General features: G+C 37.1%; 1 protein-coding gene across 1 annotated transcript in view; it reads right to left on the bottom strand.

Moving 5' to 3' along the window:
* The window catches only part of RNF220 (ring finger protein 220), a 336,566-nt gene extending 316,078 nt beyond the window's left edge, over positions 1 to 20,488 (bottom strand). The window contains 1 exon segment of the mRNA XM_081322276.1: positions 19,849 to 20,488. Within this exon segment, the coding sequence (XP_081178402.1) occupies positions 19,849 to 20,473 (625 nt within the window). The 5' untranslated portion in view covers positions 20,474 to 20,488.
* Between the last annotated feature and the right edge of the window lie 908 nt (positions 20,489 to 21,396).

Here is a 21,396-nt window from a genome sequence, read left to right as displayed (position 1 = left end):
GCTTTGGGAGACAAGGGAATAACCATCTTGCTCAAATCACAGTCTGCACCTGTAAAAAACATTGGAGTTCCATGCCTTCTTTTCTAATCATTTTCTGAAATTGCTTGTTAAATGCTTTTCAACTATTAGGTATCTTTGGATTTCACGTTTTACAGCATCAGGAAAGTTTCTTTCCATCCTTAGTAAAAATAAGTTTTAAATACAAGTTTAAGAACTTTTAAAAAAATGAAATGAGGGAATAAATAGAAAAAGAGTGATTAAAACTTTGTTTTCTGAAAGTTACAAAGAGACTAAGGGCTCAGATAAATCTGGAATAAGATTTTAGAATTAATAAGAATTCTTCCCATGGGAAAATGCTGTTTTAATTAATTAAAAAACATAATATGACAAGACTCTAAATATTGGGCACTAGAGGGAACTAAAGATTATACTGTAATTACGTAAAGGAGAAGGGCACTCATTCAACTCACAATTACAAAATCAAGCAAAATATTTTATCAACAGACATGGAAATTTTTTTAACAAATGGCATGGAAAAAACTGTTACACTGGACATACAAATGAAAGCAAGAGAGTGACTTGGTTATACAAATAACAAACCAAGCGAGAAACTTGAATAACTTTCCAATACTTCATTTATAAAAGAGGCCTTTTAAAATTTTGAAGAATTCTGTGGGAATGATAAAGAAAAATGAAAAGAAACCAAGATGTATGACATTATTTCAAGGGACTAAAGATCAAAATTGTTAGAAGGAAAAGGGAGGAATTTAAAGTTGACTTATCAGATCAAGATTAAAATGGATGTTGTTTATTTCTGGTAATCCTTAATAAATTTTTGCTGACATCAGGATTGAAATGATGAGATAAATGATGAAATTAAAAAATGACTTTCACTAGGACATCATTAAACAAAAACCTCTTCATATTCCAAGTTCTATGCATTGTAGCATGTAAATGATAAATTGGATTTAATTGCCAAACCAACTGTGTTAATGATGAAATGCCTTTTTTTACTCTAGTGTTCATAAATGGCTATCATTATTTATTCTTACAAGGAAGTGAAAAATGCTATACTTAGGGATGCCTTGTGTTTAGTACACCTGACAGTAGATCCATATAATTGACCAACAAGGAATAATCTTTCTGCCCTACCTGGAAGTATGTGATATGCAAGAGAAGCATGTTCACACATGCAAAAAACAAAACAGAATAACTGCCTTAACACTGTGGATTATGAGTCGGCATTTGAAAAGTAGCAAAACACTACAAATAATTTTAAAAATATTAAGATTGTGGAAAAATACAAAGAAAACGGAAGAGGAAACCCTCCCCCCCCCCCGTAAATGCAAAATACAGAATGTGGAAGAGTTGTCCAAAAAGCAGCATAAAAATTAAATATAATAAAATTGTACTGTAATCAATTCCTTTATTGGTAGGAAAATCTGAGAAATTCCTTATGTAACACAGCTCCCTCTAGGTCAAAGATTCAGCTATTTCAGAAACCATCAGATTCAATTCCTACCTCCTATAAGAGCAGTAATAGCTTTCAAACTTATGATTTGCAGAAGTTCCCAGCAAAACAAGTGTTTCTATTTTCACGTGAATGTGTGTTTCCAACCAACACACAACTTAGTCCACTCTATCAGTAAATACATGTGGGGCTCCAAGGAACCATTTTAATTCTGATGCAATGTGGTATTTTTCTCCATATCCTATCTACATTCTTACAAGAGTCCTTTCAGACACAAATAATGAAATCTCAGCATTTAGCCCTACTGTATAATTCATAAGGTAGCTATTTGTATTCAAACTATCCACAGGCTCTATGGAATTGGAAGAAATTCATTATATATTGTCATTCTTAAACTATCCTAGTATGGGCATACAAAGAGTAATTATATGTTTCTGTTAACAACTTCTGAGCCAACATCCTAATATTTTTGGCTGTTTGGGGACAAATAATGCTTAGATATTTGGGCATATTTACAGAATCTGTGCCAAAATTAGTTTCTCATTGTTGGAAGAAAAGGTATAAAAACTGAGGTTGCAATTTACCACTGCATCTTGACAGAACCTCTTTGGGTAAATTTGTATGCATACACACTCGATTCCCAAACAAATATAGAATTCCCCTCTTCTTGTACAACTAGTCCTTTCCCGTGGTCAGTTCATATTGTCACGGAGATAGCTGTCTCCGTTTGCCAAAACAACATTCAGGTTCTAAACAATAACTGCTCTGTAATAAGGATCTCATATAAACAAGCCACATCATGATAATTACATTGACTAGATGTCATCATTCTAACTATGAACATTATCCTAAAAAGACAATACTCTTAATGAACCTCAGCCAAACCTGGCAGATAAATACTCCATTCATAACATACTTACATACATCTACATTTCTGTTGGAGGTTATTTGCCACTAAGACATGTCCTAAACTAGTTTAATCACAAAGGCCCTGCCCTGCCCCTTTTGCAGGTTTCAAAAGGATGTTTAGCATAAAAACCCAGAAGTAGATAGTGAAGAAACAGGCTTGGCAGGCCCCACAGAGCAGCCTTAACATTAGTGACAAGGCAGCTGGCAGAAGCCCCTATGAGCAAGTCAGGACCAAGGGACCAGCCTTTTCACATCTGGTTAAGTACCATAAACTCTCCAACAAGCTGCCTAATTATGACAACACTTCTGCTAGAAAATTAGCATGCTTCACTGATCATGTTCAGAAGCACGAGGGAAGATAATAGGCAAAAATGGGAAATGCTCCAGAGAAATGCTCTAGTAGTAGATCCTGTGATATAATTGGAAAGTAGGCTGCACGCTGAATCATGATCCAATGTCCAGCTGTCTCAATACTCTCAGAGCATCTCGAGGACTTTCTCAGAAATATTAAACCCACACCTCTTATTATCATATTTTATCAGCCAAAGCAGAAATGAGATATAATATGCTTGGAGTAGACCAAATGAAACCAAACCAAAACAAGGAATTAAATCTGTATGAAAGCTGTATATATGATAATGTTCATCTTGAAGACTGTAAAATGACTATATGCCCAAAATTAAGGCACTTGCTTGAGGATCCATTACAAGTACCAAGCTCTCTTTGGCCAATTTCAAAACAAGGTAAGCAGGATCAGAGTTGATTTGTACTTGAGCGGGAGACAACCTGGAAATGTCATGTCTATAAAACTACCTTAAGAAAGTGAAAAGCCATCCCTGAAGGTGGCAATAAAAAGCACTCCCATTTTGTTATCAACTGCCAGTCTTCAGTCTCCTTATTTTATGAAACAATGCTGCAAAGATAGTAGGGTGCCACCTACAAAGGATTCGGAAGAAGATGAATTACTGTAATGGCATCCTTTTCCATTTTGGTTCAGGCCTGGGCAGTGGAAAGAAATCGCACTGTTCCCGCTCATGAATGTCCCAGGACAGGACACGGAGGGGAGATGCATGACTGTCTCTGTCCTGCTGGATCCACCAGAATTCCGGACCCAATTGTGGTTCTAGAATACCTATATTTTGTTTAACATCTACACAAAATCACCAGGTACAGCAACACCAAGAAGCATATCATACTCAGTTGGATATCTTCAACATGGGCCAGTTGGGAGACACAGAATAAATCTTGCCTGGAAGTCTACAAAATCTGGGATGGAGAAAACAGGTTAATGTCTAACTCAAGCAAAATGGGAGCAGCAGCGCACTGATTCCAGCTTTGACTATGATTGGAACTGTGCTCTAACTAGGGGCATACCTGAAATCTGTGGTTCCTACTAAGAAAGCTGACAGAACCTGGGGTCAGGAAGATCTTTGCCCTTCATCTGGTGTTCCACTTGCGGCCTTTCAGCTTGTAGGCACTAACTGTGATAATTTCTCAAGCAAAATATGGAAAAATTCATATTAAAATGGCTAACCATTTTTATCAGATCAAATCTGCTACAGCCATATTACTTTTATTACAAGAGATTCACTGGTCATCATTCTAAGTACAGTTGAAGGTGCTGCTGATTACCCACATTACCCTGTATGCTTGGAACTTGATTATTGCCAAGGCTACTTGGAATCTGCCCGCCCAATATAAACACAGAGAGAAATCATGTTGAGAGCTCCTATCTAACAGAAAATCTAGAGGGCAGGGCTCAGAACTGACCATCTTCTGTTTGGATCCCTCCCCTTCATGACTGTTTTTCTTAAGAAGCTAATTTGGCCCCAATCTTCATGGTATTTAAGAGGACATTCATGTTCTTATTCCCACTTTTTCTGGGTGCAATTCGAGGTATTTTAAAGCCCTATCTGGGACTGGGCCAAGTTATCTGCAGGACCCTTTCCCTGAATACATCTACCTGTCCCACTAGGTTGGTCTATTGTTATCTGATGATTCCACGAAGCACGCCCCTTCCAAAGCTCGGCTTACCCTGTGGAACAGCCTCCTCCAGGAGGCACAGAGGATTCTTACTTCTTGCCTTCCAGATGTCCCTTAAGGCCTGGTTCTTCTCTCAAGTATTGGGTCAGGAGGGGGAAGTGAGCCCAGCATTTGTGGATTTGCAATGGGATTGTTATAGCACTTGGTGTTATAACAGGATTTTAATGTTTTACACTTTGTTATCTGTCTACAGTATTTGCCGTTAGCCACTCAGTTATTTTATGTGACATGGGCATCTATATAAATCTTTCAAATACATAAAAATGTTCTAGAAATAAATTACATCTTTCAAACAGTTTCGTCAGAGCTCCACAGAAACAAAACACATAGATCTCATACGGAACAGAAAGTAAATCATGCTTTTATTAAATGTTAGGTTGTAAGCATGATAGGTTGCAATAGCCCAATCTCATCTGTAACCTCCTTTGAGCACACCATGAATCGCTTTGGTGAGAAGTCTAATAAATAATTATAAATAAATGACTGCTACTTGAAAATTGAACATTTTTAGATGATTTTTGTCATGGAAGTTTTAAATTTTGATTTGTTCTAACTGGAAACAGCAGTTGTTTCCAATTCTTATAATACATACTACCATAGGAAACCCACCAACTGTGGTTAAGGATTTACATGACATATAGGTAATATGACATAGGCATGCTCCTGTAAGTCACTATAAATGGCCTAGTTGTGGAATAATTTCTCTGTGTTAATTAAGTTAGAATCTCTGCTTTTTCAGAGATGTTTTTAATAATTATGGACTTTATAAATAAATCTTTTAAAAATCACATACTATTTCCTCTTAGTTACTTACAACTTACCATATAAGTCATCACTACCGTAAAGTTAATTAGCCAAAGAAAAGTCAAAGATGTATTTAGGCACCTGCTGAGAATTCAGAATTGGGCTTTAGACACACTTCAAGTAAACTAAACTTCAAATGATTTTTAGCAGAAATATTCCCACTCACTTCTATTATGTGCCATGAAGCAAGACTTCTGCCTGAGAAAGCAAAGAATTGCTGCCCCGATTGAAATATTTATTCTGAGCAACAAAAGTCAGTAACCTCTGACTAGAATGTTCCTGGCTTCTTCAATCTTGTATATTAAATTTATTAGATTTTTATTCCGTTTATTACTTTATAAGTAACTCAAGATAGTGAATATACATAATACACAACACTCCTCCCCCTTCCCATTTCCCCCACAACCACCATCTTATGAAGTGGGTTGGGCTGAGTGTGACTGACCCAAAGTCACCCAGCTGGCTTGTGTGCCTAAAATGGGACCTAGGACTCAGTCTCCTAACAAGGCCAGCACCTTGCCCACTATACCAACTGACGCAAATTGTTCTTTTGACTCTTATAATAGGGCAGAGAAGGGTGATATAATATTGCACATGCCGCAAATAATTTTTGATATTTCTACTGAAGTGGTTTATAGGTTAACTTTCAAATAATCACTACTGTGCAATTTGTATTTTGGCCAGAAACTCTATCCTTTGCTGTTCTTGTTCAGGCTCAAGGAAGGCAGAATGAAATGTTTTCTACATTTGTCTCCACTGTAGCCAAGAGTGATAAATCACCTGATTCAGAGTCAGCCCTTCCCACTTACCTAGGAATCCCAATATCACCTTACAGCCCATCCTTGCCTTACTGGCTTCTTTCCTTCTCCCCCTCCCCTCTCCACTGTTGATTCTAAACTGATTAGAATAGAATAACAGAGTTGGAAGGGACCTTGGAGGTCTTCTAGTCCAGAGGTCACCAACCTTTTGGGCACCAGGAACCGGTGCCATGGAGAAAGGTTTTTCTGCGGACCAGAGGGTGTGTGGTTTTGAATACTGCCTGCATCCCGAGGATGGAGCTTTGCTTGTTTGTGTGATCCACTTGCTGGCATGCTGCGGACAATGCCAGTCCTCAGACCGGGGTAGGAGATCCCTGTTCCTCAGGCAGGACATCCTATACCATTTCAGACAAATGGCTGTCCAGTCTCTTCTTAAAAACTTCCAGTGTTGGAGCATTCACCACTTTTGGAGGCAAGTTGTTCCACTGATTGTTCTAACTCTCAGAAAATTTCTTAGTTCTACGTTGCTTCTCTCCTTGATTAGTTTCCACCCTTTGCTTTTTGTCCTACCTTCAAGTACTTTGGAGAATAGCTTGACTCCCTCCTCTGTACCAACCTCTGAGATATTGGAACACTGCTATCATGTCACCCCTAGTCCTTCTTTTCATTAAACTAGACGTACCCAATTCCAGCAACCATCCATGTTTTAGCCTCCAGTCCCCTGATCATCTTTGTTGCTCTTCTCTGTACTCTTTCCAGAGCCTCAGCATCTTTCTTACATTGTGGTGACCAAAACTGGATGCAGTATTCCAAGTGTGGTCTTACCAAGGCATTATAAAATGATATTAACACTTCACGTGATCCTGATCCAATCCTTGTTAATGCAGCCTAGAGCCATGTTGGCTTTTTCTGGCAGCTGCAGCACACTGCTGGCTCATATTTAAGTGATTGTCTAGTAGGACTCCAAGCTCCCTCTCAGTCACTACTCTTGAGCCAGGGCTCCTACAGTATATGCTACCTATGCTTTTGATTTTTCTTGCCTAAATGTAGAACCTTACTTTTTTCACCACTGAATTTCATTTTGTTAGATAGCACCCAATATTCACGTCTGTCAAGATCCTGCTGTATCTTACGTCTATCTTCTGGATTACTTGACTTATTCATCCTCTATCCCTATTTTTTCCTTACTTTGCATTTCCTGCTGCATCAATTATATTGCTTCTGCTGGTGGTCACTGAATAATGCTGATAAGCATGTAACAATTGACAGTAGTCACCCTTTGTAGAATACTTACTGCAATTTTCATTGTCACATTCCATAAATTAAGCTTCTGCCAGCTAGTTGTTTTCAATCCAGAAGAACTTGTTGTGTCCTCAGAAGTACAATGTTGACAGAGGAGCCAAAGCCTCCAAAAGCTAGGCAGCTAGGAAGCATGCAAAGCCACAAAGGAAAATTGAGAAAATTAATGGCAAAGCACTGCATATAAAGGTGTTTGTTTACAATGGCTACCCTTTATTTGGAATGTAAGATAACCTACTATAATGCAGGGGGAAAAATGGTTCTGCTGATGTGGATCCTTGAGGAAGTGGGAGGAGGATATGGAAAACCGGAAAAGGACTGTGGAAAACCTCAGGAACAATTACAAAGACTGCAGAGCAATTCAGTAAGGGAGAAAGGAACATAAAAAGAAATAAATACAGTGTGAATGTATATGTTTTGGGAAGTGAGAGGGAGAGAACTTGAGTTGGAAGCCAGACATAAGAAAAATATGTGCTGAGAATAAGAGCTAAGCCAAAATATGAAAGGCATTAATTAGAAGTAATTAAAATGGTACCCTTAAAGCCATTCTGTCACAGCGCCTATTATACTTCATGAAAATTCCATCCCATCAACCAAACAAGTTTACATCTTATGATGTAACATGTAAACATTTTAATATTAATATTCTATTAGATGCAGGAAAAATGTGATTCTTAATAATGTAGAGAAAATGGAAAGTAATCTCTCTATTTCTCACACATACCACACAGACGCCCGTATATCTCTACCTGTAGGGGAGTGGGCAGTATTACAAAGCTGATATATCAAAACAAAAAACTGAATCCAAAGAACAAACTCCCACCAAAATCTACAGAAGTCACTTGTAATCAGGAGATGAGTGTCATATCAGAAGCAAAAACAGACATTTCTACTGACTGAAGGCCAAGGCTGTGCTGTATGTTGAAACAGATGTGTGAAGGCAAATGAAAAAGAAACGACTCCACATCTAAGACAGATTCCTAGCAAAGGGCTAATTGCCCATGCCGCCTTCCATCAGGTTCAGTTTGGCCTACTAATCAGTCAGCAATGATTCCCAGCAAGAACCCGACCAGCCAACTGATATTTCGGTGTGTCAGAAGGAAATTAATGCAGCCCATTACAAGGACTGGTAGGAGAGAGGGATAGATATTTTTATGCTAGGGAGAAGAAATCCAATACTTCTGTTTCCAAAGTGCAGCAGATTCCTCATATTTCCAGCTTTACTGTATTCCGCACATGCTCCTTGTAGTTCAATTTTGCTAATGTTACCTCAGCCAACACTCCCTGTAGTAAATCATTTAATTTGCAAAACCACAACTAATCTCAATTCCAAATTTTGTAAAAACTATCCTACAGTTAAACTGATTTACTCTTTCAAAACTGAAAGCAAAACCATAAGTCTCTCAAAAATGTCAGTAAACTTCGAAGTTTAACAAACTATGGAATTTTAATTAGGTTGGCTTGTCTTCTATGATACAAATGGGGTTGAATCCATGGTTCACATAGTACAGTGTTATGGTCAAAGATATCAAAGATGTCATGAATTTATCTTATCCTGTTCAAGTACAGGTATTCCTCAACTTACAACCATTCATTTAGTGACCATCTGAAGTTACAACAGCACTGAAAAAAAGTCATTTATGATGGTTTTTCACACTTACCACCATTGCAGGATCCCGATGGTCATGTGATCAAAATTCAGATGCTTGGCAACTGGTTCATGATAGTTGCAGTATCCTGGGGTCATGTGATAACCTTGTGACATTCTGACAAGCAGTCAATGGGAAAGCCAGATTCACTTAACAAGTGTGTTAGTAACTTAATGGCAGTGATTCACTTAATAACTGTGGTAAAATGGGGCAAAACTCACTTTCCAACTGTTTTACTTAGCAACAGAAATGTTGGACTCAATTGTGGACGTACGTGGAGGACCACCTGTATATTATACCAATGTAACAATGCAAACTACAAAAAAAATAAAGTCTATTTATAATCATATCTTTGGTTCTTTTTACAAAGCAAAAATGAACATTAGTAAGCAACCAGTCCACAAAATTTCAAGGACAACCATATGAAGAAAGACAAAACTGCTTTTTACCATATAACATTCTGTAAAGGGAAGGTATTTAAATGAGAGTATGCACAAGCACAGACTTACATTTATTATTCAGAAATGTTTTTCCTGTCTAAAATGCCCTATATTTTAATGAAATCAATGTAATTTTTAGCAATCATTACTTCTGATATTCCCCATGGATGAATTTTTATTCTATTTGGGGCCCCAGAGTTTCTGCCAGGTCATATTTATATGTCATAATAAGGTAGTCTAATGCCTATATACTGTACTGTACCCAGCTTCAAAGTATAAAATGGAAGAAAATACATTTATTTTCCAGGGACATTCAAACATATTTTACCTCTCCATTTGAACATATACTCAGTTATAATATAATTATTTGCTGAAAAATTCTATTACAACCCAATGTCTAGGTAAGCCTCCTACTTTTTTTTTGCCAAGTTCATTCCACAACCAGACTCTGTGAGAAAAGGATTCCATTTAAGTATATTACTATAAAAGAACAACTTTTACAGATGAACAAAAAAAAAGGTCATGGATGCAAATAACTGAAATGAACATGTCCTTTCTCAGTAACAAACCACAGGACACTTTATAACACAAAGAATAATAAGCCTTATATTTTTGACCAGTATGAAAGGGACTATATTTCAAAAACTGGGACAAAAATATTTTAAATTTACATACGAGTTAATATGATTATTCCCACATAAAGGTAGTCCTCAATGTATGACCACAAATGGACCAGAATTTCCATTGCTAAGCAAGGAGTTGTTGAGTTGCACCCAATTTTTCAACCTTTTTTGCCATGGTTATTAAGTGATTCTTTGCAGTTGTTGTGAATCATGCAGTTGCTAAGCGACTCCAGCTTCCCCTGTTGACTTTGCTTGTCAGAAGCCAGGCCGGGAAGGTTGCAAATGGAGATCACATAATCCTGGGATGCTGCAACTATGTAAACACATGCTGGTTGCCAAGTACCCCAATTTTTATCCAGTGACTGTGGGGATGCTGTAATGGTTGCATGTGCGAGGACAGATTGTAAATAATTTTTTTTTCAGTGCGGTTGTAACTTTGAAGTTATTAAATATGTCAAAGATTATCTGTATTAAATATTATTCTGACCCTTGACTTCTTACAATACAGTAAGTCAAAATAAACTACATTCTTAGTGTTTAGTTACAGGGGTGTCAAACTCAATTTCATTGAGGGCTGCATCAGCATTGTGGTTGCCCTCAAGGGGCCAGGTGGGTATGGCCAGGGTGGGCGCGGCCTACTGGGTAGGCATGGCTAGAGTGCATATGGCCTACTGGGTGGGCACGGCCAGCTCTACATCGTTCGCATCAAGGGTGCCTATGGGGGCCTGGGCAGGAGTGGGACAGATCTGAGGGTCCGTGGCAGAAGGAGGGTCTCTGGGCCAGGACCAAGGCAGTGGGGGCCGTTCCCTCACTGTTTCCAGGATGGCTTCGCGGGCCACATGAAACCACTTAGTGGGCCGGATCCGGCCCCCGGGCCTTGTGTTTGACATGTCTGGTTTAGTATGAACCAGTTGAGGGGCCTTTCTTAAATTTTAATTTATTTGATGCAATGACAAAAATCTCTCTTATTCCTAATGTGTCAATCGTTAGGGACACTGCCTCTGACCAACTTGAGGAACCAAACTCAGGTGAGGCCATATGAACTGTTCTAGCTGTTCTAGATTCAAAGTAGGCCATTAAAAAACCAGAAGAGGCTGCTAACGCACTGGTCAGTAAGAAACGGCAAACTACGAAGACATCCCATGTTCTTATAATATAAACCTCTGAATGGAAAGTTTTTGGCAACCTGCTAGGACTACTTAATGCGATAAGTCATACTATATGACTCACTGAGCATTCAACTCTTTGATTCTATTAGCTGTAATTCAAAATCTGGTTGCTAGAAATACAACATTTCAATGAAAACTCTTTAAAAGAATATACAATATGTATTTCAGATTATAAGAAAGTATAACATTGTCCTGTTGTCAAAAATAGTACAAAATGTACAGTATTTATAAAAGCTTTGATATTTTAATATGCTGTGTCAATGCTTTTAGTTTTTAACATGCATGAAAAAGTCAAAACAATCTGAAGTTGCACAAGTAGCCTAATTCCTTATTCTATCCTCTCTCAATACACTGTGACTCCCATAATCCTTCAGGTATAGCACAATATTCTAGAATAAATTCTAAAGAATCAATTATTATTCTATATTGCTTGTTATCTTTCATATAATTAAAGCAGGGCCAAATCTTGATACAAAATCATTTAAGTAATTATACAGATGGAGGATCACAGTGTACAAAGTGTCCAATTTAATACATCTTGATGAATATGACAAATTAACAATCTTACAGTGCTATAAATTAAGATATTCCTATCCTAAGCAATAAACAATTTGCAACAGTAAATACTATGATACATATTTGATTATTGAAAAGGGAAGCAATATGAAGTAGCAATAAGAACAAGTCACAATTCTTACTGAATTTCTATTGCTCATAGATTGCAATCTCTGCAAGTTATATATATATATTACCATGATTAGCAGACACCCATGAAGCAGCATTTTCTTTCATAGAAAATATCCAGTTGTAATGATGTAAGTTTAACAGAGAAGGAATAATGCAGCAATTCAACAGTGGTTTTAACATAATACGGGTATGAAAAATTTACATGACTATTCTCCTTTCTAAATAAGAGAGAAGGAAATTCATTAACTAGGATATGAACAAACATACAGGAGGACAGTAAAGAGTAGAAACGGAATAAAAAAATGTAATAACTTGCTACGTTCATTGGGAATGATGATAATTGGAAAATTATTTTCATTTTTTAAGCCTCAAAAGCATTTATGATATGATTCTATGACATGTATAACACATTTTCAATGTAGCTTACTTCCCAAAGTAAACAACATTAGCACTGTACCCTAATATTACAATGTCATATCATCTCTCTAATGACTTACGCTTCATTACCCTGAATGCATTAAGCAGGTTTAGTCAAACCAACAACAGCCAATTGTTGAGATTATTCAAATCCTCCACATACATGTATTATGTATTAATTTCTAACGTTTATAATAAATCATACTTTCCAAAAAAGTATGGAAAAAAGCCATACAATTTTAATGACTGTTTTGTTCTTACTATGCATGGTTTTAACAGAAAAATGGTATAAAATATTCATATGTGTAAATATAAAAAAATGTCGTATCATTTGTTAAACATTGTGAGGGGAAAATGAATACTTTTTATGTTAGAATTTGTTTCAAGATAAACTGTTCATCCCATGAAACTTATCCCCCATTTCACTAAAGGTAGGCAGGACGATGGAGGGAAAGGCCTGATTGCTAGAAATAATTTCACTAGTGGTACTAAAAATAGCTTTCTGTTTCAGCTCTGAACCTTAAGAGAACAGGGTCAGAGTCTCAAAAGGTATGATGAGAGAAACTTAAATCAGAGAAAGAAGATTGGAATAGAAAAAATTCATTGGTAAATCTTTGGAAAGGCTGCCAACATTTTTTAATGGAAAGGAGTAGTTTAGGGAAAGAAATGGGAAGAAGTAGCTGACGTCTAACGCTTATTATTTTTTCCTCTGTAAATTCCAGATACTTGTTTAGCTCCTGACAAACACAGGGAGGTCAAAGATCAAAACCATAATATTTGAGTCATCCAATCTTTTAGGTATTTGTTATGGCCACCATGTTGAGGTTCCTTAAAATTATAAATGGTTATGGTCATATCCAAGGCAGCCACTTTTTCCATACCTTTAGATATTTGGAGTAATGCACAAAACTATCCAATCAGCAAACGTACAAACAGCTTTATTATATAGAATATGATATATTTTATTATATAATATTATATATTATATCACTGTGTGGCAATAAATCAACCCTCAAATATTAACACAGCAGGATTCTCAGGGCTGCTACATCATCAACTTCAGATCTACTAAAAAGAACACAGCATTAAGCCATCTTGTAGTAGATGGATGGAAAACAGAATGCAACTGTGAGGCAATCTGGATATTTTCAAATGGTATTGGAAATGATTAGTTGTCACTAGGAATGCAAATTGCATTGTCATGCAAACACTTTCTATAGAATTCAACATGGTAACTGATGCTCTATATTTCTGGCAAACCTGAGAAAATGTGATATCCTCACAACAGAAATCCTACCTCGAGGAAAATGATCTGGATTCCCTGAAATAGTAATAATTAGGGTAAAATTACTTGTTTACTGCTAGGTCAGCTATTTCTCAACAGCACTGTTTCATTTTATTCACCAGTTATTTTATTTTACAAAGATTTTCTAGTTTAGTACTTTAAATGGTGTTTAATAGTACTAGTATTTGAAGATAAACAAATATGAAAACCCCATGATTTCTATGAATTGTTGTTAGAGATTATTACATTATATTATGTAAAAATACTACAGAGTTCTAAATTGAGGCCTTGTATATCAACTTATTTGCTTATTATAAATTTGTAGCAGCCCATAACATTTTTCTAATATTAAGCCAACAGCAGGCAACATATCATTACACAGAATACCAAAGATATATCAATGCCCCAAAGGAAAAAAAATTAAAACGGTGATTTCATCAAAATGAAATAGCTTACTTTTTTATTTTAAACATACTTTTAAAAGATATATTACCTGAGGCAGATCTCCTCACTCTTAATTGTAGGACTGGTCCTGCTAGCCAATATCAGGGCCCAGTATTCCTACTTTTAAATAAAAAGAAACTGAGACAAAAATACACAAAACAGCATAAACCACAAAAGCAATATAATATAATGCTCCGTAAGCATTAAATTTCTTTTATACAATACAAAAAAATTAGGTCTTCTAATAGGTGATGCCAGTCAAGCCAAGTTTGAACTTTCTGTGACAAACAAGTTTCTCTCCCTGGGTTTTAAGATATGATCTTAGGATTGAGGAAAGCGGCTGGATTAAGAGTTCATCTTGCCCAAAGATAATAAATCCATAATTGTTCATGCAAATACAAACACGAACACACAGTGGAAGGCAGGACAATAAATATTTAGTGTCCGTATGTGCCTGCTTCCCAGTTGTGAGAAGATAAACACAATGTTTATATCTTCCTCAGTGCTCCTCAGAGTCACCGTAACAAGCCCTCAGAGTTCCCCATAAAACAGCAATAAGCGGAGCCTAAAAGGAAATCGGGAAGGCGGCGGGGGGGGGGGGGAGAGTAAAAGCTAAACCACCAGCGTTTCCCAAACAAATGAGAAATCTGGCCGTGCAGCAGAGACTGTGTTGGGAAACATTGAGAGGCTGAAACCACCCCTGCCCTCCCCCACAAATGATCAATTAAAAGCCGTCCTTATGCCAAGGGCCAGGCATGGCCAGGCAAGCAGGCTGCTGCAAAGACAACGGTCCTCTGGATCAGTTCTGCATGACAATTGATGGGAAGGGGCAGGAGGCAAGGCCCATCCTCTCACCATGGTGATTAGGCATTCCAAGTGTGCAAGGCAGCCTCGGCACACATAAAGAGAAAGGGAAGCTGGAGACCTGAGGAGGCAAGCCAGGCCAGATGGTCCTGCAGCCGGCAGCACTGGAGCAGCTCACACCCAGCTCTCCGCCACGTTAACGGCCCAAGCCTTTCTTTATGCCAACATCACAATTAAACAGAGCAAAATGGCAAGGAGGTTCAGCAACAGTTTGCTGAGGGGACGGGTGACCATAAGGCAGGAGGAAAGGGCTCCGACAACCTGAAAAAAATGTAATTTCCATTTGCTTACTAAAATATGGCCCATCAGAAAGGCTCTTTTCTTGAGACGCAGAACTAGCTTTCTACATCTAAAACTCACCACAGATATGCATTTACCCATTCCATTAGAGATGCAGCCATTTCCACAGGATGCCTTTGTACTATGTTTTAAAAACAGACCTGATGTTAGATCATGTCTAATACCTTTTCACAAGATGGCTTTACTTTTCTTCTTTTAAGAACCCTAAAGTACCGCATCAATTATTTAAAAAAAGAGATCCAGCACATAACTGTAAAACAAGCAAACAATGTATATATTTTGAATGTTGGATAATTGGAATACACCCCCACCTTACTTTAGACCCTAGTGTGTAAACACCTGGTCAGCCTCTGCTCTACTGAGATAGCCAGAGCTAAGATGAAGCTTGAGTCAGTTGTCTAATATGCTAAGAGAAAAGAAAAACCAGGAATTAATACATGATTAATCATTGCTACTTGGAACTTAAACTCAACCACATTTTGACTTTTCTTAAATATTTCCATAGGTTAGTTTCAAAGTTCTTGAAGTGATTTCCAAAACCAGTCCAAATACTGAGGCCCAACAAAAAAGTTCACTCTCTTCTGTGATATAAAACTGTAAGAAAAACTGAAGTAAGAGTAAGAAAATAGACTCTCTCCACCACACATAGCTGTCTTAAACTGACCACGTTTAAAAACATTTCATTATGGGACATTAAAAAACAAAGTGCTGCTGCTAAATTGTAAGAAGCAAAATTGCAAAAATATCTAACGTATAAATTAGAATCTGTTTCATCAACAATAAACCAAGCTTGAATACGTGCAATAAAGGGAAGGAACCAGTTCAAATAAGCACAATATGCAAACTCAAAATAAAGGCCAAGGCCTTATAGTGCCAGTTCATTGGGGAGGGGGAGCAAGAGTTTGGGGAAGATTCATGTGTAAGGTAACAAATTTTGAAGTTCCCACGAATAGAAAGAACTGCAGTGCTTTTGCCAGTGGAACATTTTGGTGTACAAGACCCAGCTGCTGGTAAGGACTCTCCGTTTTTCTTTCCTGAAAGGACATATTCTGATTATTAGTCTATGAGACCATAAGTAGGAATTAGAGGATAAAAACACTATTTTTAAAAGTTACAGAGATCTGTTACACAGGGACACTCTGTTTAAATCTATTGTAGCTGGATGTTAAGGTCAAATCATTATTTGAAGAATCCAATAGAATATATCTGCAGATGCCTCTGCATTACACATGGAGTGTAAACCATCTTCCCCCATGTGATTAATGCTCTCAGTGAACATATAAACATAGATACCTGGATAAAATATTTATCTTCATAAATAAATTATTTATTCTTCAGGGCTTTTGTGCACAACTCCTGTGGGGTCTTTTCTGGACCACAGGGTTTCAAAGGGAAGAACATTTACCATGAACTGATCCACTGAAATATTCCAAGAAGCAGATTGTAAAATTAAGCTTTACATATATTCACATTGCACTTCCAATTTTGTCACTAATTTTGGGTAAACTTTTGTATATATAAAATGTAAAATCTGTAAATATAAAATATACAACAGCTGTGGTTCAATTCAATATATTACATCATTTTTTAAAGATCAAAACATACTCAGAAGGCAGGACTCAAGGCAATGTTGACCAATGTAAATCTTAAATAACTTCTCACATGGGTAGGGAATCAATCTAGATTTACACGACTAATTAACAGAGATAAGACTCTTGTCTCCAGAGAATGTAGACATACAGTATTGTTCTTAGTATCTTACTAATAAAATGAGATGCTTGCACCTATACTTGTACAGTGATACACTTTGCCCTTCATTAGATTCCATTAGCATTGCACTTTAGATGGCATTCCTTTTTCAAAAAAAAAACAAACAAAAAAACAAACCTCCCACAGTTTCCACAAGCTAAGCTTGCTGTTTTGTATTATTTTTCGTTAAAAATAAATGAAGCAGCAAGTGAAAATCCCAAGTCTGAAATTATAAGAAACAAACAAAGAAAGAAAGAATAGAGTCTGCTGGTGCCAGACAAGGAATGTTATATGTTGTGATTGAAGTTATTTGCACATCGTGCAGTCTGATCCCATTTCAGTATATGGAAGACTGCAAATGAACAGAGCCAAAATATTTTGTAGAGTGCCTCTTGGAGACATAAAGGTTTGCTAATGCAATGGTTATACTAGGTCCATCAATACAATTTTGCAGATCAGTTTGTCTATATAATCATTTCTCTAAAAAGCATTGTAGAATGTTGGTAAAAAGAAACCTTATTTCATAGAGAGATTTATATATGTATAAAAAAATTGAAACACATTTGAAAGGGCTAGGAATTTATAAAAGCCGATATACCACATTTTCATACATGTGAATATGTGTGCATTCCTCTGGTTCCATTCAGAACAGTGGAATCCTCAGAAAACTATCTCCATCTTCAGCCTCATTCTAGAAACTACTAACAAATAAACTTTCACACATGAGGTATGTACAGTTTTCTTGTTCCAGATTCTGAAATACCCAAGAATATATGTTCTATGAAAAAAGACCTAAACATGCCAAGGATATTTGAAGGTCATAATTACATATAACCAGGTTTGTTTGCTCCTCAGATAGAGATACTTACATATTTATACAGATAAATAATAAAATGCTTTTAAAACTCATGACTGTTAAAATAAAATTTTAACTAGATAAAGTCAATATTCACCCTCCAAATTTAACCTAGTCAGTACTAAGTGTAAAACCTATTTTATATTTTACCTGGGCATGTTGGTATGAAGCCACTTTTGGTCTGCTTTCAATGAAATTGAAACCAATTTTGATTTACTTTTCAAAGCAAAGAAAGAAAATGTCAAGAATGAATAGACTGGAGGCTGTTAAGATACAAAAACCTATCTGTATTTTTTTTTGTTTGTAAAAGTCTCTATATCTCCTTCATCCTTTAAATACCGGTATGTTTTATTTGGTTCCCCCAAACATTATCTGAGAATTCATGAAAATATTTGTATAGAAAAACTTATTTCTTCTGAACTGTGTCCACATTTAAACACATGTTTACCTCTGAGTCAATCGCTTTCTAAACACTGTTCTGTGAGTTCATAAAATATTTGTTCATTTATACCACTATCTAACAGGAGCAGGTTAGCAAGATGAAGCAATTAATGCACTCTAAATATATATAATTGAGCCAGCATTTTGAACATGACTTCCAATATGCATAATCTGCATTAATTTCATATTTGTAAATTGTTATATTTACATTAGTAATATATACTGTTTTAAATTATAAAACATTTTACTCAGGGCAATTCTATCTTTTCTTACCTTTTCAAACTTTATTATTTTCCCCACCTTTTCATACACACACACACACACAAACACACACACAAAATTGTTGCACTCAACCATCAAAGACCAGGATATTTAGGTGGTTCTCACTCAGCTAAGCCACACTGAAAAAAGCACACAAGCCTTTAGGGCAACATGTAGTTTCATCTTTGAGGAAGCATTCCACACAAACACTGACATAAAAGACAAACTCATAGCATATTTCAGAACCAATGAGCGATGGATTTATAAGGCAGGTTGATTTTATGGTGACTTTTATTGACAAGGTGCGGCGGCTTTTGGCAGATGCCTCGTAGCACTGGGAAGTTAACACAGTGCCTAATTCAAGGAGACAGCCTGAGGAAGCAGTACCGACAGGGAGAGAGTGGAACTATGTCTCTATTACTCTCCTTGGTGTCATAAAGAAAAAGAAGAAAAATGGTAACCAACAGGGAATCAGGGAGTGCTCCAATTTTTTTTCAAAATAAAAAAATCCTGATTTTTCTCTCCATCTACCACCTCTTAAAAAATGGAAGAAGGGACAAAGCAGTATGAGAAACTACAAAAGGATCTAATGGGAAGCGAGGTAGGGAAAACTAGTTTAATATCTAAACTACAGAATTGGGAAGAAACTAGACTGACTTGAATGCTGCCTTATCATCAATATATTAGATAAATACTTCTTGATCTACTTTCCTCTAATGAGGTAACTCGCGGCATTTAATAAGGAAGAGATTACTTGGAGAGAGGAACGCTCCAGTAGATCTTAGGTGGATTGGGTTCAGCTTAGCTCAGTCTGTGAAATATTTTCACTTCTGGGATTCCACTTTTGCACTTATAGAGGCTGTTACAGAAAATTCTTGTACATTAGTGCAAGATGTACAGCTTGTGTAACACATTACGAGATGTCTTCCTTTCTCTGTTTTAATGCCAGAAGTTAGGTTACCTTACTAGGAGTCAGGTCTAATTAAAAGAAACATGTTTTACATTGATATCAGGTAAAAGAACTGGATTTTGTTACAACTGGCATCAAATACATAAAGACAGAGGTGGAAGACAAGTTTACAAAGACACTATCCTCAAAAACTGAATCTCCTGAAATAAATATACAGTCAGACACTTTCAACAGAGACTTTCCTCTTTCTGGAAGGTTGGCAGTTTTTCTGCTAGATGGAACCCCAATCTAGCAGAAAAGAAAAAATATTTTGTCTAGATATTCTGCAATCTGTCTTCTTCTGCAATCCACCAATATTTAAAGAAAAATAGGGCCATATATAGTTTGGCCTCTTTAGAACCCTCAAGCATTCAGAAGTGTTACCTGTTGAGCATTTAACAGCCCAATTAAAAAAAGCTAAGGTACTTACATCTATCATTTCTGTCCTCAGGACTGGATGAAGTCTCACGGTCTGAAATGAGGCCAGAGACAGCAAAAATCTTTTTTCCAGTGTCATCGATTTTGAGGGAACCAGGGGAGCCAGATGGGAGCTGGGCTCCAAATTCATACTCCTTGCCATCAGCATCTGAGAAGCGAAGGTGGGGAGAGTCGGTATCATGACAGTTCTTCAGGCGCTTAGCAGGTGTAAAAGCCGACTGATAACTTTCCCGGTCCTCAGTGGAGGCAAAGGGACGGAAGGCCCCAACACCACTGTGGTTGAGCATGCTGATTGGGGTACAGTCCAGATTAGGGGGCGCAAACTGAGGATGGAGATGCAGCAACGAAGGTGGAAAATCACGGTTGGTGAATGCTCCAGGCACCCCACCTTGTCGGTGATACATAGAGGCAAAAGTATAGGAGCCATTGGTGAATGGGATGTGCACATCCTTGTCCACTGACACAGGGACCCCAAAGGGCCTTGGCTGTTGGCAGGGGATGGAAGCATCACGGCTGGCTTCAGCAGTGGAAGCCAGGACCATCAGGGCTGGAGATGCCAAAGGATTGGGAAGGTAGGAGGAGTTTTCCATCTTGAAAGCTGCTCGGTGTAAGTCCATTGGAGTCTCTTTTCTTGACAGGGCCACGAGGGAAATGGTGTTCCCTGGATGGAAAACAAAGCAATGTCTGGATGTAGAGCTGAGAGATCTCACCAAATCCTTATCACCATCCCAAAACTGCAAAGACAAAGAAGGGGTAAAGAGGAAAAACACAGAAAGTTGAATAAACAGCTGGCTGTTCTTAATATAGCAAGAAAATTGTAAAAGCCTAAGCCAACTTTCCACGTATTGTTCTTTTAGAAAGCCAACAAGTAAGTTCACATGTTACTGGAAGAGTCTCTGACTCCCTCTAAGGGTCTGTACAAGTCTTCCTCCTGCTCTTTTTTACAGCTTTAGCATTAAACTTAAGATTCAAGAGTTGGTCCACCCTAGGTAGATAAAATGTGGCACAAGAGACCTGAAAGCCAAGAGAATCTGTGCCTTATGCAGAGAATGCCACCTGCTCTGCCCTACAGAAGGATAAGGAACCAGTGCAGATTCAGATCAAGCCACATGTTTAAGTGGGGGTTGAATGAATTGAACAAGTGTGCAGTAACTAACTGTTGTGAAAATTAAACTTATATTATTTCATGCCTGCCAAACAAAAATATTGGAACAGAAAAAATTTCTTGAAGTATGTAAGCCTATGACTACATCATCTTAAAATTAGTATGAATAAAATAAATGAATACATTATTCAAAAATTATAAATGAAAATGTATTTACTTCATGAAAATACAAAAATTTGAAATAGATGTAGTAGAGGAATATATTCCAATTGTACAGATATAAATCATGTTTTGGATTTTCCATTATCCTTAGTGATGAAGGGGGAATAAATAATATGTATGAATCATACATTTAAGCTATTCTTCCATTTTTTAAAAAAGAAAACAATAATGACATCAATAAGTCCTTGGCGTCCCTGATAATATTTGAAATTG

Source organism: Vipera berus, assembly GCF_964194415.1.
Source record: "Vipera berus genome assembly, chromosome: 3".
Lineage (NCBI taxonomy): Eukaryota > Metazoa > Chordata > Lepidosauria > Squamata > Viperidae > Vipera > Vipera berus.
The sequence above is the reverse complement of the archived record's forward strand: the minus strand, read 5'-3'. Positions and strand labels throughout refer to the sequence as shown.